Source organism: Ictidomys tridecemlineatus, chromosome 2 (genome assembly GCF_052094955.1).
Source record: "Ictidomys tridecemlineatus isolate mIctTri1 chromosome 2, mIctTri1.hap1, whole genome shotgun sequence".
In the NCBI taxonomy this organism is placed as follows: domain Eukaryota; kingdom Metazoa; phylum Chordata; class Mammalia; order Rodentia; family Sciuridae; genus Ictidomys; species Ictidomys tridecemlineatus.
The window spans coordinates 173,098,561-173,124,404 of NC_135478.1; the positions used below are offsets into that span (position 1 = coordinate 173,098,561).

Consider the following 25,844-nt stretch of genomic DNA (forward strand, 5'->3'; position numbering starts at 1 on the left):
TTAGGGAGTAGTCACTTTAAAAAACATTCATCATGGTATCTTAATATGATAACTCAAATACTCTGAAAAAGATTATTAGTTGAAATAATAGAATTTTTCTCACATATTTTATAAATATAATATAGTATTCAAATGTCAATTTCAGTTAGGAATTACAAATTGCCACTTTAATTTTTATAACAAAGTGCTATGCTTTGCTAAGCAAACATGAACTGCTATCTTTTATACTTATTTCAGTGATATTTAGTGGGAGGAAAAGCTACTCAAAGGTATTTTATCTTCCATTCTCTCTTTTTTATGCTATTCCTGTTCTCATGTCAGCTCAAACTGCTTTTACTTCTAAAAGTGTATATATCTAACCTATTTTAAAATTATTTCTTCAAAGTCAATGTCTCCTTATATAAAGCATTTATTTATTGAAGACTCACCTCTTACAAGATCAACATCTATGAGGTCTGGTTTCACATGTGCTGTTTTCTTTGGTTTATTTCTTAACCCCTGCAATATATAAATAGTGGTACTGAAATTTGTACATGTTATTCTTTTAGTCTAGAACAGCATAAAAGAATTAACTTCTAAGGATTTCAATTTAATATAAAATCTTTAAGTAATACACCAAACAAAAAGATATGTTTTGCATTTGTTACAAGTGGAATATAATTACAGTACTGTAATAAATTTGTTTTTCTAAAAGGATATGTTTAGGGATTTGTGTAACATGCAAAGACAGTTCATTACTGATAGTAAAATTTTAATACAAAGATTATGACTACACCAAGCAAATTTGGGGGTATAGTCTAGATGGTTCAAGAGACTACATTGGCCCCAGATTGTCATCAGGAGAGGGTTCAGGATGGGGTGAGCAGTAGCCCTGAAGGCCGTGTCAAGATGTGATGTTGAGGTGTTGCGCAGGAAGCAGTAAATCATAGAGCTAAGAACTAGACAGAGATGTAAACTTCTCAGCAAATGCTAGCATGTTATGGGGGTATCAGCTGAGCCCCAGAGAGGATTATGTACATCTTAGGGTTGCACTATGTCCATATGCCAACAGAAGAAGAGGCAGATTTTGTGAATTGAATTAATTTAAACTTGAAATTATTGACCACTGGCTAAAATTAAATTTCTGCTTTCAGTGTAGAGAGTGCAGGGGTGGGGTGGGGATGGTCAAAATTAGTGGGGAAAAATTAATTATGTTATTACTTAAGACCTAATATATTAAGAATTGTAAGCTTAGGTTAAATTCCTCAGAAGACATTCAAATTCATTAAACAACCAACTTTGCAGTAAATATTTTCTTTGGTCCTAATCCAAGTAACAAAGAACAATAAAGTTAAAATCAGATTTAAGAACTGTTTATATCTAAAACCAGAGGCAGTATTTAAGGTCAGAACTTATGCGTCTAAACCAATAATGTACCCTGACTTCAAGATGTAATTAATCTTTGAACTTTTTCATATGCTCCGTACAGCTAAAGTTGCAAACTACCCAAAGATACAAAACAAAAAGTGGGGGTGAGGGGGTGGTCAGGTTTGAAGATAAAGCAATATATAGATAGTTGATCCTTACATTCTCAAGATTCTGTATTTGCAAATATACACTTATTGTTACTCGTATCCCTAAATCCATATGCTTAGTCCTTTGCCCTTATTTGCAGAGTGGAAAAAATTTTTGAGGTTCCCAACATGCACATTCTCAGCTGAGGCTATACAAGGCAACACTCTGCCTTTTTGTTTGAGCTCTCATTACTGTAAACAAGTTCTCTTTCCAGTCTATTTTAGTTTTTTGTTCTTCACATTTTTGTGCTTTTTATTGGCAGTTTTTTTAAAATGACCCCATACACAGTGCAGTGCTGTCTAGTGTTCCTAAACGCAAGAAAGCTGTGATGTGCCTTCCAGAGAAAATGTGTGTCAGATAAGCTCCATTTATTTATTTATTTTTTCTTTCACTTACAGTGCCAGGCTTTAACCAAGGGGCGCTTAATCATTGAGCCATATTCCCATCCTTTTTTATTTTGAGACAGGGTCCCGTTAAATTGCATAGGGCCTCACTAAGTTGCTGAGGCTAGTTTTGAACTTGTGATCCTCCTGCCTCAACCTCCCAAGTTGTTAGGATTATGAGCATGTACCACCATGCCAGCATAACCTGCATTTTAAACCTGACTTATAGCATTACTGGTCATAAGTTTATTGTTAATAAAAATCAACAATGTATATTAAATAAGGGATCTTAACACAGAAACATACATAAAACAAAGTTATATACTGATCAGTTAACGAAAGTGTTATGACCTAAGACTTAGAGAAACCTATTTCCCTTAGGAGCAATGGTTCAGTATTCACCACCAATTCAGTGTTTGTGGTGACTTTCAAGAATATAACTACCATGAATAATGAGAATCCATTGCTTCTGTACTTTACTTTCATTTTAATGTAACTATAGGGTAGCTAACAGATTATAAATCATTTCCAAGATTTTGCAAACTGGAAAGACAATTCTAATATATACATTTAAACAAAATTTCATTAATAAAGCACTGTTTTGATTTGGTATAAAGTTTATTATTATGGTATTTTACATTTATTGTGCCAAGAATTTAAAAAAACAGTAATATGTTTACATTTACTTCTATCATAAGTCTTTCTCTAACTTCAGAATAACCATTATTGCCAGTGTTTTCTGACTAATCTGAGACACAGTTTATTGTTGTAAAACTAAAATTTTTATCAAAAGTCTTTTAATAACTAACCAGAAAAACAGTAAATGGTCTTGATTTACACAACTATGCTGGTTTTCAACATGCTCATTCTACTTGACCTTGTATATACATGGTTCATTTCCTATTTTACATTCTATTAAAACATTTATTTTGAGCTATATTATAGAGCCACACCATAAGGGCCAGTTTCAGTAAAACTTCCTTTTCAAGGGAGTCTATCAGAATATTTAAAGGGTTTTTAAAAAGTAAAAACTTACATTGATAAATTGAAAATTAATAATTTTAGTCACAAAAATGAAAAATATTGGAGTTGAGGATATAGCTCTGTGGTAGAGTTTTGCCTAGCATGCCCCAGGCCCAGGGTTTAATCCTTAGCACTGGGGGCAGCAATGATGTGAGTATTCATAAAACATGATTTTAATTAAGTAGACATTTTAAGTTGGAAAATTTTAAATTGATTCGGGGTAAACTGCATTCAGACGAAGTATTCCTAGCTATAATCATAACCTGCACAAAGTTAAGCAGACAAACAAAAAATGAAATTTAAAAAAAAAAGAATGAAATTTTTGAAACTACTCATTTATGCACAAAGTAGAAAACAGAAACAAACAGTATAAATGTAATTAACATGCTAGAGTCAAAATGAAATATTCTTTTTTGAATGTATATTTAAACTCATAGTATGTTTGTTTTCCATAGTGCAGTGACTCAAATACTATGAAGTTTTGTATTTTTTAAAAATCCCCAAATACACAGATAATAATAACCTCCAAAATTAACGAAGGCTGCTTAAGTTTATAAAGTTCTTTTACTAGTAAGTAAACTTCTATGCATGGAATTACTGTAATACTTAGAATCCATCAAGGACAGAAATATCAGTTTCACTTTGTAGAAATCCTTTTCTCCCCTCCATCTCCTTTTTCCTCTGTCAATAAATAAAGATTTCATAAGCTTTTTGTTAAAGCTTTTAAAATCTAAGAGCTATGAGGGAAATTCTGCATTTAAGTTTCTTTTTTTTTCAATCGACACATAAAAATTGCACAGATTTATGGATATTGTGTGATGTTCTGATACATGCACAGACTGCACAACGTTTAAATCAGGGTAAACATATCTATTTCCCCAAACGTGTGGGGAAACATTTATGGTAAAAACCTTCAAAATCCTTTCATCTAGCTTTTTAAAATATACAGTACATTACTGTTATCTATAATCATGCAACTGTGAAATAGCACACCAGAATTTCTTTTTAGATATTTACTTTTAAATTTGGGCCAAAGTGATCAGAGAATAAAATGAAATTTTAGTTATAATTTCTAAAATGCTTAAGAAAAATAGTTGGTGGAATGTAATGGTCATCGTTATACAAAGTACATTATACAAAGTACATGTATGAAGATGTGAATTTGGAGTCAATATACTTTATATACAATCAGAGATATGATAAATTGTATTATAAAGGTATATTAAGAATTGTAATGCAAAAAAAAGAGAGCTCCTGTATAATGGCATAATTTGGCGTGAACATACTTTATATACAGAGTTACAAAAATTGTGCTGTGAATGGATAATTATGAATATAATGCATTCCACTATTGTCATGTAATAAATAAATAAATAAATAAATAGACTTGAATTTCATGTCAACACAATTTTTAAAAACACACAACTTATATACAAACACAGATATAAAAAATTGTGGTATATATGTGAATTAAGAATTGTAATGTAAAAAAAGTACATGTATAATGGCATAAATTGATGTGAACATACTTTATATACAGAGATACAAAAAACTGTGCTCTATTTGTGTAATAAGGATTGTAATGCATTCCACTGTTGTGTATTTATAAAAATATAATAAAATCAATTAAAAAAATTCTTTCAGTGTCAACCCCACTTTTTTCCAGATTATATCTAAATTCTTGGGTTAGGCATTCAAGACCCTTCATAATTTAACTTCCATTTTCTTTTCTAGTTTTATGCATAATCATCCTTAAATCCTTTCTCAATCCAATCTATTACCAAGTCAAACTCTTTGAGTGTTCCTGATTCAGTCATGTTTCTTTATTCTTTATATTTTCATGTGTTCTTCATCAGTCTGTAATGTCTTCATTTGTCTCCCCAAAGTCTGTCAAACTCTGTTCAAGAACTACTTCCTCTATTAAATTTCTCCTAACCTCCCCAGAGCTGCCTCCCTCTGCATTCCCTATAGAGACTTACACAAGTGTCTCTGAATTTATCTCATTTTCCATTACATATCTTACCTACAAAACTGTAACCGACCTCATCTTTCTATGCTCCTGACTTAAATCCTATATTTAACACGTAACAATTTTATTAAGTGTATTCATTCTTTTAATTTTGCAGTGCTGGGAATAGAACCTAGTGCTTTTCACATGCCAAACAGGTGCTCTTCCACTAAGCTACATGCCCCACCCTTAAATGTATCAATTCTTCATTTAAAAAAAAAAAGTGTAAAGATTAAAATTAACAAATGTTAAAGAATCTTGCTCTTTATTATAGTTAAATATTGGCAGATTTTTAAAAAACAGATTGTGAAATAACTATAGACCTAGTTTTCACTGTAACATAAACCTTTCTATAAAATAGAATGTCAAGTAAACTAAACAGACTCTGGTAGGGCCCAAATTAAATTCAGCTCGTGCAGGAACACACTGATTAGTATCTTTGCAAATGAAAAAAATATATAAATCTTATTATCAAAAAAAATGCTGAGAAACAAATTTAGTTTAAAAATAGTTTTCATGCCAGCAAGGTAGCCTAGGAGAATATCATATCAACATATGAGGTAGTTGCATGTTCAAGAAGAAAATGCCTATTATAAAGACATTTAATTAATGTTTTATTTTTCTAAATTCTTTTAAAAAATGACCAACTTTTCAGCGACTCTTTTTGCGTCCAAGTCATTCTGTTAGTAGCACCAAAAGCAGATCTCAAGCAGAGCAGCATTTGCACAGGATCATTCAGGCGGGAAAAATCCTAAAACACTTACCAGTTTAATAAACTGTACAGAGCAATGACAGCATCATAAGGGAGGAAAAGTAAACTAGAAGTATAAGGTGAAAAGTGAAAGGGGAAAAAAGCTAACAAAAAATAACCATTAGAAATTAAATTTTAAAAGAATGGAAAGATGCTAAAAAGCTCAAAAAATAATTAGCAGTAAAGACATGATTATGCTGTTTTTAAAAAAGAGTTTACTTCTTATTTAAAGATTAAATAATAATATTAATTTATACCTTAAAAGTATATGAAAAGATATTAAATAAAATGTGACACATAATCAATTCATAGAATTATATTTCAAAACAAACAAAATGAAATAAACTTGTTACCTTGATTTCTCTTTGTTCAACAGATTTTTCCCATATTTGTTGATCATATGCTCCAATCTATGAAGAAATGAAGACATTGAACAATCATTGCTCATACCCAATTTTGAACTACAAGCTACTCAGTGTTAATTCAGCACAAATTAAATCTAGTTCTGTCTCAAACTTCTGGAATAAATCCTGTATAACTGTGGTTCTTTTTTTTATGTGCAATTATTCTTTTTAATTCTTTTTCTTTTTTTAATGCTTATTTATTTATTTTGCATTATAATTCTTAATACACCATTATACAATAATTTATCATATCTCTGATTATATATAAGGTATGTTGACACCAAATTCACATCTTCACACATGTATTATGTATAATGATGAGAGTAACTGTGCTTCTTATAGTATCATTTAAGGCCTAACAATATTACCATCACCTTGGAACTTATTAGAAATACGAATTCTCAGACTTTACCCCAGAGTTACTAAGTCAGAAATTTGGGAGTGAATGGAGCTCAAAAATCTGTTTTAAAAATCCCTCTGATTTTCTGATATTTGAAAAACCCTGCCCTAGGGAATCCTTTACTTATTTATTTATTTATCCTTTGTTTTATTTACTTACTTACTTTGGTACTGGGGATTTAACCTAAAAGTACTTTACCATTGAGCTATACCACCAGCCCTTTTTATTTTTTTATTTTGAGATAGGTTCTCATTAAATTGCTAAGAATGGCCTTGAACTTGGAATCCTCTGTGTCATCTCACCAGTTGCTGAGATTACAGGTGTTCTCAGAAGGAATCCTTTATTTTAAAATAAACACAATTGGTATGGCACTAGCACATTTGAGAAAAAAAATATCTCCTAAGTGGTAAGTCCTTTATGGAATTATTTTCTAAAAAAAAATACTAATATTCCACAGAATTGCAAGTCCATAAACATGCAGACCACAATTATCACTTAAAGTTTAAATTGAGGTCAGGCACAGTGGCACAAGCCAGTAATACTAATGACTTAGGAAGCTGAGACAGGAGGATTCCAAGTTCAAGGCCAGCCTCAGAAATTTAATGAGGCCTTAAATAACTTGGACCCTGTCTCAAAAAAAAAAAAAAAAAAAAAAGAAACTGACTGAGGATGCAGCTCAGTTACAGAGTGACCCTGGGTTCCATCTCTAGTACAAATACACAAAAAAGTGTAAATTAGAACATAAACTTGTGAAGTAAATGAAGACACAGGGAAAGAATCAAAAGTAAAATTTTAAAAAAGAAGTAAACTTCCTATAGCTTCCATGTCCATTACTCTTAGATTCTTAATTTTCTGAACTACAAGATGAACAAGCCATTTTTACTGCTTCTACTCATGGTTCTTTGCTTGGTTCCTATTGTATATAGATTCTATTAATTCTGTAACCCAATAAGAAACTGAAATGGGCCAATAATCTATAATTATGATGGACTTTTCATTATTTTATTAATTGAAAATTAGCATTCTAAGAAATTTAAAATATTTGAGATAATTACACTTACAGGTCTAAATACAAAGATAGGCAAAGTTATTATAAAGAAATTCAGGAGGGAATTTTCTGACTTAAATCATTTTACCGTAAGTTCCTTTTATCTACACATTATTTTTGTAATCTCATTTTAAGAAATGAGAATTTGAAAATTCCAATGTAGATATAAAGAAGGTCAAATAATTTACTAAGTAACTCCAAAAGAGCCCTTCATCTCTATTATTTTCTCTTGTATATAATCTTATTCAGACTAATCATTTTAGTTCTACAAATCCCGTCCTCGTATGACTTTCCCATTTTTAAAAATCACATGACGATACAACATAACATGAAAATAAAAACTTTAAAACAACTAGACCAAACTATCTAGACTGGCCAACTCACTTATATGTAACTAAAACTTCTGTTCATCTCTATAAACAGGGGAAAGCAGCCCTAAAAAAAGTAACAAGCAACTTTTTAGGTCTAATGGTAGAGCTGACCTGCAATAACCAATTCTAACTCTTTTAAATTCTGAATTTAATCAAAGAAGCATCTTGGTTAAAACCAGAAAAGGTAAGTATGGGAATACAGATTCCACATAAATATTTCTGCTCTAAGTTGATAATTCAGAATAACTGGGTTTAATGTAATCATTATTAATTTTTAAAATGTGTAATCATTTCAACATCTTGCATACTTTTTGGTGAAACCATAACCAAGACTAAGTACTGATATGTTCTTTTTAGAAATATATTTATTTTTTAGTTGTAGTTGGATACAATACCTTTATTTTATTTATTTATATGTGGTGATGAGGATCAAACCCAGGGCCTCACACATGCTAGACACTCTAAAACTAAGCCACAATCCCAGCCCCCTAATATGTTTTTAATGATTATTTGACAGTAGTTTATTTTCCTACACAAAAGAATGCTTAAATTCTCTTTAAAAGAACATTGGTTTTATTTCAAGATGATCCAAAAAGATGGACATAAAGATACATGTTCCATAATCATAAAATCAGAGAAAATAAAATAATGCATATGCAATAGACCAAATAAAAAATGCATGTCAGTGAGTTATGGTGGCATATATCTGTAATCCCAGAAATTTGGGAGGCTAGGCAGGAGGTTCACAAGTTCAAAGTCAGCCTCAGCAACGTAGCAAGGCCTAAACAACTTAGCAAGACCCTGTGTTATAGTTTAGATAAGAGGTATCCCCCAAAAGTTCGTGTATGAGTCAATGCAAAAAGGTTTAGAGGTGAAGTGATTGGTTATGAGAGCCTTAACCCAATCAGTGAATTAATCCCCTGACAGTGATTAACTAAGTGGTCACTATAGACAGGCATGGTGTGGTTACAAGAGGTAGGTCATTGGGGGTATGCCTTTGGGGTTTATATTTTGTCCTTGTTCAACAAAGTTCTATTTCCTGGTGTGATGTCTTTAGTCACCATCCTCCATCAAACTCTTGTGCCATGATGTGCTACTGCATCTCCTCTATGTGTTCTTGTTAGGTCTTTTGGCCAAGGCAGTGAAAAAGCTACTAAAACATCCTGATTCAAAGTAAAACATTTTAAAAAGAGGGGAGAGAGCTGGGCATGTGGCTCAGTGGTAAAGCACTCCATGGTTCAATCCCTGGCACCAAAAAAAAAAAAAAAAGAGAGAAAGAAAGAAAGAAAAAGAAAAAAAGCAATGCCAGTACAATTCTAGCATGATACTGAAAGCGCCAAGGTTTAAAAAGGTACCGAAAGTCTAAGAAACCTTGTAATGAAGTAGTGGGGGAAAAGTGCAAAAGCTTTTGGAAAGTTCAGATACTTTACTTGTAAATAGCAGAATGCAACCTTAAAAAAAAAAAAAAAAAAAAAGGTGGGTAGATACTCCTATAAAAATTCATAGGATAAAATGGGTTGTCTTAGAGAAACACTTTTTTTTCAAAGATTGAATGGGTGAGAGTAAGACAACTTACATTGTAATAGAATGCCTATGGGTCTTAATTTTTTTAACTAGGAATGAGTGTGTGTGTGTGTGTGTGCGTGCGTGCGCGCGCGCGCGCGCTTGCGCTTATGTTGTAAATGGACACAACACTTTTATTTTAACGTGGTGCTGAGGATGGAACCCAGTGCCTCACACACTCCAGGCAAGCACTCTACCACTGAACTACAACCCATGACCCCTTTTTTCTGTTTTTTAATTTTTTAACTGGGAATTGAACCTAGGGAAGCTTTACCACAGAGTTACACTCCCAGTTTGTTTGTTTGTTTTTGATTTTTACTTTGTGATTCAGGGTTTTGCTTTGCTGCTGAAGCTAGCCTCAAATTTTGATCCTCCTGCCTGAGCCTCCTTACATCACTGGGATTCTAGGAATGTGCCACCACACCTGGCTCTGAGTGTCATTTTCAATTACAAGTGAAAGTATCTAAATGGAGGCATCAATTCCTCTTTGCAGCATACTTCTTTTGTTTTAAACATACCACCAAAATTAACCTTCTGTTTATAGAAACAAACAGACTGCTTTCTTAGAGAAAACTGAGGGTGCTATTAACCTAAATGTATGGAATTCAGAAGGAGATTGCTCATGGCTCTGCTTAGTAAAACAAATGCCTTAACAAATCACACTTACATATGAATCCAGACTGAACTACCAGAAATTGTTTCTTTAGATATGTGTGTATGTAGTAGATCAGAGGCATCATAAAATCAGGGTGATGGAAGAATCCTAGAAAGGAAGTTCAAGAATTCTAAAGACCCCTTCTAGCCTAAGGCCTCACTTTATTTCAGGCTGAAATCTGGCAAGACAGATGATTCCAACACCTGTGGCATAGGTTCAGGTTTTTTTTTTTCCTCTCTTTATAAAAGATAATCCTGTTGTCAATCACCACAGAGTAAGAAAAGACAACATGCTTAGACTGGGTAAAAGAAGAACCATCTTTTCAAGTCATGTAACGGATCAAAACAACTTGAAGAGCTATACTACCAAAATCAAAAACAAACAATGAGGTTTCCAGTTTCTATTTTACCTTTGGCATGCAAATACTTGGCAGACTTGACTAAGTCACAATAAACTAGATAGCTATTTTGTTTTTGTATTTCTACTAACTAGAATTAAATCACAAAGCCAAATTCAATTATAGTTCTTTGTGAAAAGTCAAGAAGGAATAACGGTATAACTACACCATTTTCTTAATGCAATATAAAAAAACTAAAACAAAGCTCAATAGTAACATTTATCTAATAAAACAAAATTTAATCAGATGACATCAAATTGAAAAAAAATAACATAATATTTTGATTACTTCCAAATTTCATCTAATTCCCAACTGCTCTCCTTTGCTTTATTCCAAATGTCTCCAATGTTTGGGTTTAAAAAAGTGTCTACATTTTGGGGGAACAAAAGGGTGTATACTCAAATAATGCTTTGTTAGTAGCTACTTAGAAATACTAGGGTAATCATGACTGGGTAGTTCAATAGATGTTCAACCATATTCTTCATAAGTGACTATCTGCTTAAAGGAGGAAGAAAAATATTGTTTCCATGTTGTAAAAGGAGATTCTGAAATTCTAATTCACATTTTATAGCTAATACTTTCATACATGTTAAGAATGTGAAGTTCATTCTCTGGTGCCTGTTATAGTGAAGAATTTTGTCAGTGCACCTGTTATTAGTCTCAGAGATGTATGAATATAGTAAGCCTGTGTTACACTCATAACCAACTAAAGTTGACCTATAGTCAGTTTTTTCTATTCCAGATCCCAGATGACTAAATATTTGCCCTTAACAAATTCATCCTATGTCTTCAACAACCATCTTTCAATCCTATACTGATCTCTTATAATATTCCTTATAATGAAAGCAAGGATAATTCTACATTTTCTTCCTACAAGTTTTAATTCCTAATAACTATGAACATTATCACTCTGGCAGAACATGTACCAACTGCTTCCCCACAAAAGACTGAATCCATAAAACACAAATATCATTTTTTGTCTTCTTCATTTCTTTTATCTTTTCTCAGCTAGTTTATTTTCCCTTTCCTCTTATCTTTATTAGCAAACTTTGAGCCATTGCAGAGGTCAAACTTGACAAAAACAAACCAAAAAACAAGGAAGCAGCATTCTAAAAGCAGTAAGAAAAACATTAAAAAAGAAACAAGAAATTGAGATACTAGAATTTATTAATATGAAGCAGAATAAAATTGAAATTACTAATCTTTAGATGCTTCCAAACAAACTGAAGAGCATTATAAAAGGAAAATGAATACATTACAAATATAAATTAATGTAGCTAATGCTACATTATATAGTACATGTAAATGTATGTAGCAGATATTTAGAAGGATACATGAAAACCATTAGTAGTGATTCTCACTGATAAATATGGAAAAAACTAGCACTTTTCCTTTCTGCTTTATATTCATTGATATTGTATTTTTTTTCAAAATCTATACATATTGTTTTTATGACCCAGGATTCTCAACCAAGGTAATTTGAATTAATTGTCTAAGAAATGAAATGTGTTCCACAGTCCTATTACTGAATAATAACTTTATAAAGAATCATTTACCTCTCCTTACAATCATCCTAAATTTTTATCTTCCTATAAACTGAGATGAAATGCAGAAAAGGAAGGAGAGAGGAAGACAGCAGAGAGGTGTCTGAAGAGAGGAAGAATGGGAAGTGAAGGGAAAAGAAAAGAAGAGGACTAGTACGTAGAAAAAAAAATGATTGCATCTGTCCAGGTATCAGCCAAGGTTAGCTCTGGGTCCTAAGAAAATAATTTTGTAATGAATATGATGGTATCGAAAATACAAATGTTAAACTAGATAATTAGGTTATGAAATGGCAATCAGTACCACTTAGGAATTCTAGAAAAGTCGTACCTTTGAAAAGCAATTTGAAAGTTACTCTTAGGTGATTGGATTACCCCTTAGGGCATCACATTCAGAGGAGCAGTAGCTCAGGTATCAAGAGGCTAAGGAGAAGGTGTCTAGCTTCAAATGTAGTTATCAATAGTTTAATTAGATTAAGTGCTTAGATAAAAGATTAAGAATTCACAAATAAACATAAGTATGATGAGGAGAGGCCATGATTTGCCTGTTTTAAAGCACCTACTTTCCTCAGCTAATGGACAGACATAATATAATACTATATGTCAAAGACATCATTTTTGCTGCCATTTTTCCTACTACTTCCATGCTTAGTTTTAGTTTTCTGTATCTCATGTAAAAAATTCCGAGGAGCAAACTTTTGATTCTCATAAACATCAAGTGTTATTCAAAATGTAGTATACGCTTGCAAGAGTGTATTTGTTAAAAGCATGACAAGAGAATCTCCAAGGCAAGAGGTTAAAGAACCTCTTTAGCTGGGCACGGTGGCACATGTCTATAATCTCAGTGGCTCAGGAGGCTAAGACTGGAGAATCCAAAGTTCAAAGCCAGCCTCAGGAAGGGTGAGGTGCTAAGCAATTCAGTGAGACCCTGTCTTTAAATAAAATATAAATATAAACATAGGGGTTATGTGGCCCCTGAGCCACATAACCCCCCACACCTGCCCTGCCCCCACAAAAAAAGAACAGCTTTAGATAGTTCTCTCCTTATCTTATCTCTTCCTGTATCTTATCTCTTTCATTTATTTATTTGGCACTGGGGATTGAACCCAGGGACACTTAACCACTGGATCTACATTCCAACCTCTTTTTATTTTTTATTTTGTGACAGGGTCTGGTTAAATTGCTTAAGGCTCCTGAGTTGCTGGGATTATAGGCATGCATCATTTTAAAAAGAATAAAACAGTAAGAAAAGCAAGAAGATGCACCTATTCTTGGTGGCAATTTCCATCTCTGAATTGATAATAACATTTTTTCTATTACTTTTTTTTGGATAATGTATCACCCACCATAAATTCCTAATAAGCAATGGTTATGCTGTTAATGTACCTAATATGAACATTTCATATTGTACTAAATTTAAAAGCTGTAAAACCAAAGGTAATTATCTTTTATTTTTGAGTACTTTTATTAACATAAAAGTCACTGCTCAGAACACACCTTTTGTATATTCATAGTGCTATTTTTTAACCCTTTGTTATTCCCACTACCTCGATCAATCAGCCTTTAATGTTTGCTGACATTGGAAAAGGCCCTGGACTATGTAAAAACTCTGGAGTTTTGTCCCATCCTTTCCACTACTAGCCTTCCAGATTTGGGCCACACTTTTCTCTGTGACTCTGTAAAATGGGGACAAAAAAAAAACATATCTCACAAGCAACAATAAGTGTTAGTAAGGATGTGGAGGGAAAGTACACTCATATATTGCTGGTGGCACTGCAAATTGGTACAACCACTCTGGAAAGCAGTGTGGAGATTCTTTAAAAATCTTGGATTGGAACCACTGTTTGACCCACCTATTCCACTCCTCAGTCTATAGCCAAAGAACTTAAAATCGGCATATAATAGTGACACAGCCACATCAATGTTATAGCAGCTCAATTTACAATAGCTAAACAGTGTAACCACCTAGATGCCCTTCAATGTGGTTTATAGATACACAACGGAATTTTATTCAGTCTTAAAAGAGAATAAAATTACGGCATTTGCTAGTAAATTGATGGAGTTGGAGAAGATCATGCTAGGCAAAATAAGCCAATCCCAAAAAACCAAAGGCTAAATGTTCTCCCTGATAAGTAGATGCTGATAAATACTGGGAGGGAGGAGAGCACATGGGAACAATGGAGGAATTTGATTGGGGGGAGGGGACATGGGGGTAGGAAAAACAGTGGAATGAGATGGACACCATTACCCTAGGTACATATATGACTGCACATATGGTGCAACTCTACACCGTATACTACCAGAGAAGTGAAAAGCTGTGCTCCATTTGTGTACAATGAACCAAAATGCATTCTGCTGTCATGTATAACTAATTAGAACAAATTAAAAAAAAAAAAACATACCTCGCAGAAATGGGAAGAGACAGTTTCTGTGTACCACGAAAATATTAGTTCTTTCCTTTCTTGGTAGATTTTAATCTCTTCAGGTCTCAGTTACCTCATTTTTAAACTGACAAAGCTGAACAATATTTAAATATTAATCATGCTTTGGATAGCCAGAGTTTTTTGGACATCAGAATGGAAAGAGAAGATTCAATGCTAGGTGAGAGCAAGTAGAAGCAACAAAATAGTAGGGCAAACGGTACAAAGCAGAAAGTAAAATGGGTTTGTAGATAAATGTCCTTTTCCTAATTAATAACCAACATAATATTTTTGGTAATTGCCATAGTTTATGAATAAAAACAGAGCTGTTGATATCTAAAATATCATTTGCCCAGATAACTAAAATACATGCCTTGTACTGCCATAATCATCTACCTACAAGTATATTAAAAAAGAGAAAACTGGGGCTGGGGTTGTGGCTCAGTGACAGAGCACTTGCCTAGCATGTGTGAGACACTGGATTCGATCCCCAGCACCACATAAACAACTAAATAAATAAAATAAAGGTATTGTGTCCATTTACAACTAAAAACAATATTGAAAAAAAATTAATGGGGCAAATAATACAGTAAAATTAAAGTTACAAAACAAATTAGTGGAAGTGAGAATACTAATCATCAATGATAGAAAACTTATACCCACAATTCTCAAGACCGTGTTGTACAAGTGGACATTCCAAAGTTATTCCTAGCACTTCTGCTCATAATGCTAAAACATACAGAAGAAACATTTAGAGGCCACTTCAAATCACTAAAATTAATAACCTTCAGATCAATCTTTACCCAGAATTAGTAGAAAATAATTATTTTGACTATTAAAAAAACTTATAATTCCAAGTAAGTATCAGTACTTTGAATATCAAATAGGTCTTCACTGTTTCTTGATCATAACTACTGCCCCTCAAACAAATTTGTCTATTAAACATTTAGGAGTGTCTGAGTCCTACAGTTTCTCCAACAAAGGCTCATTTCTAATCTACTAGTAGTATTGAGACAGCAATTCCCAATACTACTCCATTTATATGCTACCCTATTCCACTCTTTTGTTCCTTATAAATATTTTATTGTAATTAACATATTGTTCAATGTTCCTATTGAATGTCTATTACATATATCCATACACAGCCCTCCTAATTTAAAAGTATGTAGAATTAAGAAACTCAGGTGACTTTAATGATGAGGCTCAAATGAGGAAACAGACTCATATAATTATAATATAAATATGAATGATGATGATGTCAAACAAAAATATCACAAGCTTGTAACTCTTTCAAACGCATTAACTACCAAAGCATTTTATCAAATCTTTAACTCTTCTGAGTCAATCTTTTCTTAAAAATTAAAAAAAATATGAGACAAAACACAAGTCTTATGACCCCATCATTAAAAAACATACCAATATAATGTTAGTGTTATTTGAGGGTACCATAAACATATAATAATCAAATATATCTTTAATTAGGGAAAGAAATTGAAATCATGAAATAAGTATTATTATTTTTTATACTGGTGATTGAGCCCATGGGTGCTTTACCACTGAGCTGTATCCCTAGTCCTTTGTATTTTGAGGCATAGTCTTGCTGAGGGTCTCACTAAATTCTGAGAATGGTGTCGACCTTGCAATCCTCCTTTCTCACCCTCCTGAGAGCTGAGATGACAGGTGTATGTCACGGCTCCTGACAATATTATTAATTATAAGCAAAGAGTTTTCTTTGCAACCTCTTGTAAACCTCTTTACTTCAACTGTCATTTATTTCTTTTGTTATGAATTATTTTTAGGATTATATAATAACTAAAATGTATTTTTAAAATTCTACTGCCTTGAGTAGAATTTTAAAAATACATTTTAAAAAGTCTTGGGCAGGGAGAATATATAACTTTTCAAGGAAAAAAATATATTTCTAGAATGCAATGAATTTTAAAATATGTATCAAGCTAGCCTTTGGACCAAAACATCAAAGTCTAAAAACAAATTCTTATCTATAGATATTAAAATCTAGCTAACTGTCCGAAGTACTGAAGTCCTGGATATACTCTGAGAGGGATTCCCCCCACAATATCTGAGTTATTTAATAATGCATACTCCCTCCCCCACAACAATCTAAAGCCAGACATCTGACTCACACTGGGTCACTCAGATTCCCTTACCATTCCAAATATCAGAAAAACAGAAGAAACGTGGAAACACATGGCTAATAGAATAAATTAAACACTAACAACAGAACTCAAAAGAAATGTTTCTAGAAATTCTGCCATTAAGGAACCCATAATAGCCTTGGTTTGCCTTTCACTCTCAAGTCTTAGCTGTCTGCTGCTGGCAGAGTTTACATGTGTAGTGAAAAGTAGAAGCAGAATACAGTGGTGTTTTTTCCTGGCCCAACTTTAATGAAAACATTGCTGTTAATGCAAACTAATACCATTCTGTATAATTTACGAGGACTGTTTATTTTCCAACTTGCTGGTACATGGCAACACGTTCTCAGTGGATTTGCTAATCAAGATACTACTGAATTAATATCCTTTCCCAAGAAGTCATCTGAGCAAAGTTAATTTAACATCTGATTTTCTACTTAACCTAACCTAGGATCATAGATTGTAAAGACCCTACTAGTAAGAAAAGAAAAGTTCATTAGTTATTTCCATTAATCACAGGAAAATAATTTAAACATGTCTTACTTTATCAATCAAAAAAGATGATCAAAAGAGATTTATACAAGGTAAATATTAGTGTTCTATTTAACCTATCACATTAATTACCAATTGATAAAGCTTTCAGAGCCAAATCCATAAAATTTAACATTACTCAATTAAAATTATTTGGATGTTTTTATAAATTTTATTTTGATTATTATAGAGTGAAAATTATTTAAAATAGCTTTGGAAAGCTATTGATTATTTAAAAATAAACGTTGGTTTAAAAAATTAAGGGTTGGCTTTTTAGCTTGTAAGTCAGAAAAATAGTGAAAGGACAAATATAAACTTTGTCTTTATTTTACCACTAACTGTGTTGCTTATATTCTATATATCAAACTCTACGGGGAAAAATGAATTCTATCATGACACAAAGCCCAAGAAAAGACATTCATCAACATTAGTCATAATTCTCTTAGCTGAATACATATTTATAAAAATTATATTTAGTCTGTTAAGAACACTGACCAAAGTCAACCTAGTCAATAAAGATTTCTAATAAGACTAAACAACCACAATCATGAATTAAGGACATTCTGGTCCACAAGGGACCACATTAATGACCACATTTATGTCATATATATGACCCACAAGATTATAATGGAGCAAATAAAATTACTATAGCCTAGTGAACTTATAGCCATCTTAGTGTAATGCTGGTATAAACAAACCTACTACATTGCCAGGTATATAAAAGCATATCTATGTACAGTACATAATATTTGGTAATGATAATACATGAATGTTAGTGGTTTATATATTCACTATGCTATACTATTTATTATTTTACAGCATATTGCTACTTATTAAAAAAAAGTTTATTGAAGAATTGGCAGCAGCCTTACACATTTTGTGTTTACCACATCTCCTCATTGCTTCAAGATGCCACATGGAGTGACTGAGCTGTAACATCTACATTTATGCAAGTATATTCTATGGTGTTCACCCAATATTCTCGGAAAGTATTCTTCTTGTTAAGCAAAATATAACTGTTTAATATATATATGTTTAATTTAAATAATAGCTGTATTAATGAGAGATTCAAGATGGCAGATGAGGAAAAGACTCCTTTTCTAGTTGCTCTGTGCCTTGGGATTCAAGCAGAGGGAGTACTGCTTCTCAGTGAGGTAGGTGAAATATGGAATTCACTGAAAATCAAACTCAGGTAGTAAGAGACTATTAGAGACATACAAATCCAGGTGCACCTAAAAAATGACAAGAAAAAGAACACTGGAGCCAAGCCTATGGCAGCACTGGTGCCAGATCACCACAGAAGGGAGGGGTAACAAAGAGAAAACCAATGGACAAATTTGCTATGCAAAAACCTATAGAACAGAAAATCAGTCTGAACTTAGTTGAACCAGAGACTATACAGAGAGCTGATGTTTTGAAAATTCTTCTGTGTTTCTTAACTGGCTAGTGGAAAGCTGAGATGGGGAGCCATCTTGAGGAGGCCATACTGCAGCTTGCTAATGCAGGAGCCCAGGAGATCACAGCAACCATTGCCATACCACTCTGGCAAACATTTACTGTGTAGTCTACAGTGTACCTACAAGAATGTGACTGAAACTGTACAACAGAGAAGACTGTAGCTAGGAGATTCAAGTCAGAGATACAGAGGAAAAGAACAACACACTTTCCCTTTGACTCTGGAGATGCACATGACCAGCTAACGAGGGTTAGGAAACTGAACAGGCAGGTGTGATTTCACAAGAAGACTGATGGATAGTGGAGTATGTGAGATCTACAGGGGGTTGGTTCCCCTCCACAACCCTGCAGAATTTTTGAGAGGCCTGAGATCCAAATACCCAGCAGAGATCCACATCTGCCTAGCCTTGGGATGTGTTGATCTAATCTCTCCAGAGCAGAAACCATTCTGCAAAGCCCTAAAGGCCTGATTAGAGCAAAACCCCAGAGGCCAGAACTTTCTATTTCAAACTCTGTAGCAGTTCTACCCTGAGAGGGCATCTATGTAAGATGTGTGAACAAAACTCCAATTGATAGTACTTCCCATTCTATCCTACTTTATCCTGGTGAGAAGGGAAGCTGAGAGTTATTTCAATCAGCTCCAATTCCAGGCTACTCCAACTGGCATTTCAGTAAGCAACACAAAAAGAGGAAGCATTTATTAACACAGAGCCCTTGCTCTCTCTAATGGATACAGTTATGGTTTGGATATGAGATGTCCCACTAAAAGCTCCTGTACTGGGGCTGGGGCTCTAGCTCAATGGTAGAGTGCTTGCTTTGCATGCCCAAGACACTGGGTTCGATCCTCAGCACCACACAAAAAAATAAATTAATAAAATAAAGATATTATGTCCATCTACAACATCACACAGCAGGGCAAACAGGTCCCATAACACCACACACACCATCTACAATATATGGCTTTGTGATGTTGTTTCCAAAGAACTTAGGCAGCCCCACCCCTCTAACCTTGCCTGATAAAGTGCACATGGGCTCTCTCTTAGCTTGGCTCTCTCCAGAGCGAGCAGCTTTTCTTGGCAGACAATTCACATTACTGGCATCTCTTAATTTCTGAGATATCCATTTCAGTTTGGGTTTCACCTTCATGACTTTTAAGCATCACCCTCTGAGGAACAGCCTGAAGGGACCCTGATACTGGTACACTTTGCCTGGCCTTCTGAAATCTTGGTGGAAGCCTCTGTGACCACAAAATCATCCCACATTCCTGCAGAAACAGCACTAATTGGACGGCACCACAGTCTGCTGCCAGTTGCACAATAGATCCACTCCATGGGATCACAGCAGCAGCATCCTCTGAATGCATAGCTGGTTGAATATGGTAAAACAACTTCCCAGGCGGCCCCTGTGGGGCAGGGCATCTATAGGGTTTCTTCTCAAAGGAATTCTCCCTTCTGGACCCTTGAAACTACAATGGGTGTGGTCATACAAATTCCTGAGATCTCCTCAAGGCATCTTTCTACTATCTCTCTATAAGTACTTAGCATCACTTCAGGGATTATAATCATTTTAGCAAGCATGCCTTCCTGGGTGCCAGCTTGACATGCATTTCTCTGACCAACTAAAAGTTTTTAAAATCCTTCAGGTATTTTCTCCTCTTGATTTTTACAATAAACCTGTAGAAAAGTTGCCAGCAACATCCATGCCACTGACTGAATGTCGTGCTGCCCTGAAATTTCCTCTGCCAGATTAATTAGTCCATCATTCATAAACTCAGTCTTACTTAAAGTCTCAGGACATGAGTGAAATGTGGCCAGGGTCTTTGCAAGAACATAATATAAATGGTCTGTAGTCCAATTTCCAATAGAATCCTCTCCTCCCTCTGCAACTTCATGAGCACTATCTATATTCCTGAGTTTCTTGAGTTCATGCTAGAATCGTTTATTAAGCTCTGCTGCAACATTCTAAAGCATCTCCTGCTTGCTGGCTTTCCCACAACCCAGTTCAAAAGGCTTCTGAACCATATGGTCAGGTTAGTCACAACAACAACCCAACTTCTTGGTACCAATTTGTTTTAATCAGCTTTGCATTGCTATAACCAAGATACCAGACATAACACTGTAGAAGAAACCTTTATTTGAGTACCCAATATGTTGTTTGCAAGAGACTAATCTTACAGGCAAAGATATCCATAGGTTGAAAGTAAAACAATGCAAATTGATATAATAAGCAAATGGAGCCCCAAAACATGCAGAAGTTGCTACTCTAATATCCAATAAAGCAGATTTCAAGTCAAAATTAACCAGAAGAGAGAAAATTAACCGGAAGGTCGCATCATTCTGGTAAACAGGACAATTCAACAAGAAGATATAACAATGGTAAATATTTATGCACCAAACATCAGTGCAACTAATTACATATAATAGACATCAGTTAAATAGACAGACCACAGCAAAATGATACTGGGTGATTTCAACATGCCTCTCTCATCACTAGGCTATTCAGATATAAACTTAGTAAAGACTCTTTAAACAAAAGACATTTTTTTTAAAAAGGGGGGCAAAAAGAATTAACAGACATCTGCAGAATATTTCAGCCAGGTATGATGGTGCATGTCTGTGATCCCAATGGCTTGAGAGGCTGAGGCAGGAGGATCAGTGCAAGTTCAAAGCCAGCATTAGCAAATTAGAGAGGCTCTAAGTAACTTAGTGAGATCCTGTTTCTAAGTAAAATATAAAAAGGGTTGGGGATGTGGCTCAGTGGTTAAATATTCCTGGGTTTAATCCCAGTACCAAAAAAAAAAAAAAAAAAAAAAAGGAGAGCCAATTTCATTTTCTTCTCAGTTTACATGAAGGCTTTTAGTAAAACAGACCACAAAGATACTCTTAGCCAAAAAAAAAAAAAAAAAAAAACAAGGATAGAATTCCTTGCATCTTATCAGATAATAATGGAATGAAATCAACACAAAGGTCAGGCATGGTGGTGCATGTCTATAATCCTAGAAGCTCAGGAGGCTAAGCCAGGAGGATTGCAAGTTCAAAGCCAGCCTCAGCAACTTAGCAAGGCCCTAAGCAGCTCAGGGAGACCCTATCTCAAAATAAAAAATAAAAAGGGCTGGGTTGTGGCTCAGTGGTTAAACATCTCTGGGTTCAATCCCTAGTACCAAAAGAAAGAAATCAACACTAAAAAAAAAAAAAAAAAAAAAAAAAAAAAAAAAAAAAAAACACCTCAGAAATGATATAAACACATGGAGATTAAATACTATATTTTTGAATGATGATGGATGATAGAACAAATCAGGAGAAAAATTTTAAAATTCTTAAAATCAAATGAGAATAGTGATACAATATACCAGAACTTCTGGAACACTATGAAGGCAATTCTTTCAGGAAATTTTATAGTTATGAGTGCTTACGTAAGAAAATCAGAAAGATTCCAAATAAACAACCTAATTAATGATGGATTTCAAGGCCCTAGAAAAACACAAATTAATCAATTCCAAAAGAAGTAAGAAAAGAAATAATTAGTATGACAGCCCAAATCATGAAATAAGAGAATTAAAAAAGAAAACAAGAGGCTGGAGTTATAGCTCAGCAGTAAAGCACTTGCCTTGTACATGTGAGGCACTGCATTTGGTTCCCAGCAATAAAGGACCATCAACAACTAAAAATAATTTTAAATAAATAAATAAAACAAAGGATCAGTGAAACAAAAACTAATACACCCTTAGCCAAACTCACACACACACACACACACACACACACACACACACACAGAGAGAGAGAGAGAGAGAGAGAGAGAGAGAAAGAAAGAAAAGACCCAAATTAATTAAAACAGAGATAGTGGACATCATGGAAATCCAGAGTTTCATTAGGAATCATTTAAAAAAACTTTTTTTCCAATTTGTGCTCCAATAAACTGGAAGATTTACATGAAATAGATATATTTCTAGATACATATGACCTACCAAAATTGAACCAAGAGCATATAGAAAACCTAAACAGACCATAAACAAACTATTATACAACAGTAATAAAAAGCCTTCCAACAAAGATAAGCCCAGAACCAGATGAATTCTATGCTGAATTTACCAGACCTTGAAAGAACTAAAGTCAAAGCTCCTCAAGTTATTTCAGGAAATTCATTCTGTAAAGCTGTCCCACCCTCATACCTAAAACATATAAAGAACCTATTAAGGAAACTACAGATCAATATCCCTTATGAAATTTGTCTTAACCATTTTTGAAAATTGTATATTAGCAAATCATATTCAATAATGTATTATTAGAAATATGGTACAACATAACCAAGTTGGTTTCATTCCAAAGATGCAGGAATGGTTTGTTTGTTTTTATATGACAGCAGAATGCATTAGAATTCTTATTACACATATAGAGCACAATTTTTCATGTTGTATATTTTCTGGTTGTATACAAAGTATATTCACACCAATTCATGTCTTTATACCTGTACTCTGAATAATAATGATCATCATATTCCACCATCATTTATAACCTGATGTCCTCTCCCTTCCCCTACCAACAACTTTGCCCTATCTAGAGTTCGTCTATTCCTGCCATGCTCCCTCTCCCTGTCCCATTATGAATCAGCCTCCTTATATCAAAGAAAATATTCAGCATTTAGTTTTTTAGGATTGGCTAACTTCACTTAGCATTATCTTCTCTAACTCCATCCATTTACCTGCAAATGCCATGATTTTATTCTCTTTTATTGCTGAGTAATATTCCACTGTGTATTTTTGCCACATTTTTTTATCCATTTATCTATTGAAGCACATCTAGGTTGGTTTCACAGTTTAGCTATTGTGAATTGTGCTGCTATAAACATTGACGTGGCTGTGTCCCTGTAGTATGCTCTTTTTAAGTCCTTTGGGTATAGACTGAGGAGAGGAATAGCTGAGTCAAATGGTGGTTCATTCCCAGTTTTCCAAGAAATCTCCACACTGCTTTCAATATTGGCTGCACCAAGTTGCAATTCTACTAGCAGTGTATGAGTGTACCTTTTCCCCCCACATCCTCACCAACACATATTGTTGTTTGCATGCATAATAGCTGCCATTCTGACTGGAGTGAGATGAAATCTTAGAGTGGTTTTGATTTGCATTTCTCTAATTGCTAGTGATGATGAACATTTTTTCATGTATTTGTTGACTGATTATATATCATCTTCTGAGAAGTGTCTGTTCAAGTCCTTGGCCCATTTATTGATTGGGTTATTTGTTTTTTTGGTGTTTAACTTTTTGAGTTCTTTATATACCCTAAAGATTAGTGCTCTACCTGATGTGTGGGGGTAAAGATCTAGGCTCTCTATTCACCTCACAGATTGTTTCTTTTGCTGAGAAGAAACTTTTTAGTTTGAGTCCATCCCATTTATTGATTCTCGATTTTAATTCTTGCGTCACAGGAGTCCTATTAAGGAAGCTGGGGCCTAATCCTACATGATGGAAATGATTATTTATTCCTAAGTCCTTGATCCATTTTGAGTTGAATTTTGTGCATGGTGAGAGATAGGGGTTTAATTTCATTTTGTTGCATATGGTTTTCCAAGCACCATTTGTTGAAGAGGCTATCTTTTCTCCAATGCATGTTTTTGGTGCCTTTGTCTAATATGAGATAATTATAATTTTGTGGGTTAGTCTCTGTGTCCTCTATTCTGTACCATTTGTCTACCAGTCTATTTGGTGTTTTTGTTATTATTGCTCTGTAATACAGTTTAAGGTTTGGTATAGCAATGCCACCTGCTTTACTCTTCCTGCTAAGGATTGCTTTACCTATTCTGGATCTCTTATTTTTTCAGATGAATTTCGTAATTACTTTTTCTATTTCTATAAGGAATGTCATTGGGATTTTGATCAGAATTGCATTAAATCTGTATAGTACTTTTGGAAGTATGGTCGTTTTGATAATATTAATTATGCCTATCCAAGAGCAAGGTAGATCTTTCTATCTAAGGTCTTCTATGACTTCTTTCTTTAGGGTTCCATAATTTTCATTATATAGATTTTGCACCTCTTTCATTAAGTTGATTCCCAACTATTTTATTTTATTTTTTTGAGTCTATTGTAAATGGGGCAGTTTTCCTCACTTCCCTTTCCAAGGATTTGTCACTGATATACAGAAATGCCTTTGATTTATGGATGTTGATTTTATATCCTGCTACTTTGCTGAATTCATTTAGTTCTAGAAGTTTTCTGATGGAACTTTTGGGGTCTTCTAGGTATAGAATCATATCATCAGCAAATAGTGCCAATTTGAGTTCTTCTTCAGGAATGTTTAGCATATGAAAATCAACAGATGTAACTCTTCATTTAAATAAAATTAAGGACACAAATCACTGTCATCTAAAAAGACATACAGAAAGCCTTTGACAAACTTCAGTAACCACTCATGATAAAAACACTGAAGTAACTAGGGAAACTTAGGCAATCCAATTCCTATAACAGCAAAGAGACTACCAGGAGAGAAATAGAAAGGCTGGCTACCAAAATTTTCCTAAATAAACTCCTTGAGTTTTTGAGGGAACTAGAGTTATGGTGCCTACTACATTTAATTTTCTCTCTGCTTTTACCCTACTATTTCCATTGTAACTTATTGACTAATTAATAACTGATGACATTTTTTGCACTGTCTTAAGTACTTTACATACATTTAATCATCACAAGAACCTTATTTAAATAGGGATTACCACCATTGTACTTATTTTATAACTAAGGAAACTAAGGTTCAGAGAGGTCTGGTAGTTTCTTCAGTCACAGTGAATGCATGGTTGAGCCAGAATTCAAAACCCAGTTACACTCTAGGATATAGCATCTACACTCCTTATTCAAAGTGATTTCATTCCCCACTTTACAACCAAACTTGTCATATTTCTTTCATTTTTCCCTCATTTGACTGTGAGTGCTGAGGACAAGTGGCATTATACTTGTCCTCTGTGGCTATCCTTACAAGACTGTTATCAAAGGAATAGCAAATATTCCATAAATAGTAGAAAGAGTTATTGTTTATTAATAAAATATTTTTTCAAGTTTGCATTTAAAAATATTTTCCATATTTTCACTATAATTATACATAATAGTGGGATTCATTGTTACATATTCATATGTACGCATGATAGAAAAATATAATTTGGTCAATATCACTGCCCAGTATTTTCCTTTTCATTCTTCTCCT

At 33.8% G+C, this 25,844-nt stretch overlaps 1 protein-coding gene across 9 annotated transcripts in view; it reads right to left on the minus strand.

Annotated features, from left to right (window-relative positions):
- Phtf2 (putative homeodomain transcription factor 2) overlaps window positions 1–25,844 on the minus strand; it is a 142,966-nt gene that overhangs the window by 61,795 nt on the left and 55,327 nt on the right. For all 9 annotated transcript variants that reach the window (XR_013435152.1, XR_013435153.1, XM_040291687.2 and 6 more), the window contains 2 exons: window positions 6,073–6,129; window positions 429–498 (listed from right to left, as the gene is read on the minus strand). Coding sequence is in view for 7 of the 9 variants with exons in the window: in XM_040291687.2 (XP_040147621.2) it covers window positions 429–498; window positions 6,073–6,129 (127 nt within the window). In the remaining 2 variants the exon portion in view is untranslated. The remainder of the gene's footprint in view (window positions 1–428; window positions 499–6,072; window positions 6,130–25,844) is intronic.